General features: G+C 35.1%; 1 protein-coding gene across 1 annotated transcript; it reads left to right on the top strand.

The window, feature by feature from the left end:
* LOC109216235 lies at positions 2,374-3,411 on the top strand (the record flags this gene model as incomplete). Its single annotated transcript, XM_019380377.1, has 3 exons — positions 2,374-2,462; positions 2,563-2,903; positions 3,320-3,411. Coding segments are annotated over 3 exons (522 nt in total), but the record flags the coding sequence as incomplete, so codon positions are not given.

A 4,194-nucleotide genomic window follows, 5' to 3' on the forward strand; every position in this document is an offset into this window, starting at 1 on the left:
TATTATTAGAAAAGATCATGAATAAATGAATAAAATTCTTTATATGTGTGTCTATTTCATGATCAATATTTATCATTTTCAAGAACTCAAATTTTTACTTAATATTTTTTTGTGACTAAAACCATGTTTTGAATGTTATTTACATTTTTTTTTTAAAAAAATTCTCATCAATATAGGATACATGCGTAACGCGCGTACCCTTATACTAGTAAAAGTAAAGTTCTGAACGACGATAAACAAAACAAACAAACAAAGATTTGTTAAAACATCTGGTGAAAAGGAAAATAAATAAAGAGCAATAAGTGAAACCGTGTGAGATTAGGAGTGACACGTCACTCTGAAATGAATATAGCAGATTTAAGCACGTGAGTATTCACTATTGAGTCATGTGCTTTGACAAAGTCTTAGGAGAATTTGGATAAAAAGAAAAAGAAAACGTGTTATTGCATTTGCAAGGGTAACAGTCTCGATCGGAGGGCATCAAATATAGTCGCTGCAGTGGGTAACATTTTGTTTGTTACCATGATTACGTGTACGAGTTAAAATAAAGAACACATATGCGGTGTAGCTATTGTTTGCTTTTTCTAGCACTACTTATATACAGAATTTGATCCTGAACACTCTGTTTTGCCGAACCGAAGACGTGATTATTTATCGCGTAAATCCTTGATATTATGAATAATTAATTTAAACTGAAGTTAAAGAGGGCCAGAGGGGATTGGTTTACCCCTCCTCCACACCTAACCCAACCCAATCCTCCGTACAAGTGAAAGAGTGAGTACCTACAAACCCTTCTCATTTGCTTATATATATGTGTGCACTTCTATGTAAAGTTCCTCACAGAAATTTAAGGAGTATTCATTCTTCCATCTATTTATTTATTTATTCCAAGATATATTATCATTAATTTACTCAAAATAAAGGGAGGAATTGAATTCCTTAGGAGAAAGAATGGGAAAAGAGATAGTGAAAGCAGAATTAGGTCATGAGGAGACAAACTTCAACTGGCCATCGTCAACGACATCATCCTCATCTGATCATGAAGAAATTACAAGGATGCCTTTGTTAGCACTGAACCATGTTTCCTATGTCTGCAAATCTGTTCTCAAAAGTGTTTGATAATAGGTGAATTTGATTATAATCACACCTTAAATAATCACCTTCTTGTGTAGTTTTAATGTTAAAAGTGATAACAAAATGCTCTTATTAGTGCTTTTCATGATTTGCAGGTGATATATGTATAAGGAAGGCTAAGGAGCAGTTTTGGAGTCAAAATTGATGAAAAAGAGGCCAACTGTGAAATTTCCCAAGTGAACCATGCAAAACAGGCCGAAGATTCAGAGCACTGGGTCCACCGCGACCGCGGCAGAACCGCGGTGGAAAGCAGCTACAGAACTTCAAGGATTCCGCGAGGGTGTTTGGCCGCGGTTCTACCGCGACCGCGGCAGAACCGCGGCAGGCGCAGAAACTTCAGGGACCAAAGTGTCAATTACGGGATTTTTAGACCTAAACCCTATTTAAAACATTAGACTTCGCCCAAGAGAGGCATGTATTGATTTTTAAGGTTTCTTAGCAAGGAAAACCATTGTGAGAGAATACTCTAAACATCTTTCTTCTTTTCTTTTGATTTTTATGATGAATTCAATCTTAGTTTATTTTTCCATAGCCATGAGTAGCTAAATTCCTTGTCTAAGGTTTTGATGGAACCTATTGGGTGATGAACTTCTTGTTTATGTGAATACAAATTGCTAGTTTAATCTCTATTTGTTCAACTTCGTATTCGTTGTAGTTAATTGACATGATCCTCAATTAGTAGTGCCTATTTAGTGTGCATAACTTGGAAAAGAGTGCATATTTAGGTTATTGTTGAACAACATCACTCCTAGATTATTAGAGGAATCTATAATTGCGGGTTTAAAGGCGGGATTAGGGATAACGAAGCCTTGGGCGTAATCTAAAGTGAATCGTGCTAAATAAAGTAAGCTAGTGTATCTCGGGAGAGTGCAATAGTAAATTACTGTGATTACTCGGGAGAGATTTGCGGTAAGATTAGCGTTCATGATTGATAGAGATGTGTGGGTAAATTTGTATGAGCATAAACAGAAGGGATTCCATCAATAGGGGAAATCATTGCCTTAGCTTTTCCTCATAATTGTTTACAAACTCATTAGTTTAGTTTACAGCTATTTAGTTACTTGCAAGCTAGTCGTTAAAGAACACTCAACTGAGATTTGAATATTTGGGAAGCTGGTTCTGAAGAATTAGTGGGTCTGAAGATAGTAGTTGATAGGTTAACTCTCTGTGGATTCGACCCTGGGCGTAATACTCGGGTTATATTTGCAACGTCCGCTTAGTCCTTTTTATAAGGCATAGTTGGGCGTGATCACTGTCCAATTCTATGAGCAAGTTCTTGGTTTTGTTCTCATCCAGAGGCCCTCTTCCTTCGACTTTGATGGAGCTTGGTATGACCATATGAATTCATATTTTGTGTTTGCTTTTACATGCATTTGTGCCAGTATTTGGAAATTATATAAATCAATTATTCTCGGTTGATTTTTGCAGGTTGTTCAACCACGGAATTGGAGTTCATTTGCTAGGAAAAGAAGACGCACCATCAAAGAATGGAAAGATAATAAACCCAAAAGATAACCACATTTCATTCCAATGTTCCGATATGGATCTCATTATTCGAAGATTGGACGAAATGAAGGTTGAGTATGTAATAGCAACTGTAAAAGAAGGTGGAGTCACTGTGGATCAACTCTTCTTTCATGATCCAGATGGCAACATGATTGAGATCTGTAATTGTCAAAATATACCAATTCTTCCACTTTCCTCTTGTCCTCTCAAGAAGTTCAACAAATATCCAGTCTTCAACCAAACCATGCCTAATTCTTTTCACGGTATGCATGTCTCTTCTTGTTTCACTATACTACTTCCGATCTCTTAAAAAAAAACTTATATATGATGTCAGTTTAAAATGATTTTTATATATACTATTATGTCACCCAAAGATAATTACTTGTAAATGTGTATAATAAGTTGAATTAGTCACTTGAGAAGTACAATAAATAATATGTTACAATATATTAGTAGATTAAATAACGCTAATAGTATACGTAGTCTTTTTATACTGACAATTATATAAGCTAAGTCCTTTAAACAAAATTTAGCTTAATTAAAATGAGCACAAGCTTTTTTCCAAACGACCTATTAAGTTTGATTAATCCAATGGCACTGGAAGGAGGAGAATTAGACGTTAACCTTGTACGTAGTTTTAGTAGGGCATTATTCAAATGTTGTGTGTTTGAAAATGCAGGGAATGGAACCAGTAAGATGAATTGCTTAGGAGAAGTGGAATATTTGATGATGGAGAACTTAGCCATGAATATGATTGACATTTTATTTTGAATATTTATACATATCATGTACGCGACGAGTCTTTATGTTCTTACCTAATTCAATGAAAGAAATACAGAAATTTCATACAGGCTCATTAGACCGTTTGTAGTTAATTACTTCATAGCACAGTAGAATAGAATAATTGATTATATGCTTAAACACTTTTTATCAAAGCATTAACGTTAATCTAAATCTACATATAGTTATTTTTGCACCCATATATAAATTAACGTTCGACTTCAAAGAATTGGGTTCATCGAATGTTTAATTCCGGCTATTTCTGTGATGACCCAAAAAGTCAGGGCGATGTGCACAAATAGCCACTAACAGCTCATGTCTTTATTTTAAAGCCAGTGTTTTAAATGTCTTTAGCCTTTAGCCACTAGTTTAATAAACTTTAACTGCCCGGACGAAAATACCCTTTTGCTTATGTCCTTAACTTCAGGACTTCAGGACTACATGTCCTTAACTTTTGAACTTGAAACTCTAAGTTCAGAACTTCAAGACTACATGTCCTTAACTTTTTAACCTGTAACTCTAAGTTCAGGACTTCAGGACTACAAGTCCTTAACTTTTGAACTTGGAACTCTAAGTTCAGGACTTCAAGGTTACATGTCTTTAACTTTTGAACTTGGAACTCAAACTTCAAGACCAAGCGTCCTTCACTTTTGAACTTGTAAGTCAAAGTTAAGGACCTATTGTCCTTAACTTTTGAACTTGTAACTGTAAGTTAAGGACTGCTTGTCCTTAACTTTTGAATGTGTAACTGTAAGTTAAGGACTGTCTGTCCTT

Source organism: Nicotiana attenuata, chromosome 2, assembly GCF_001879085.1.
Source record: "Nicotiana attenuata strain UT chromosome 2, NIATTr2, whole genome shotgun sequence".
Lineage (NCBI taxonomy): Eukaryota > Viridiplantae > Streptophyta > Magnoliopsida > Solanales > Solanaceae > Nicotiana > Nicotiana attenuata.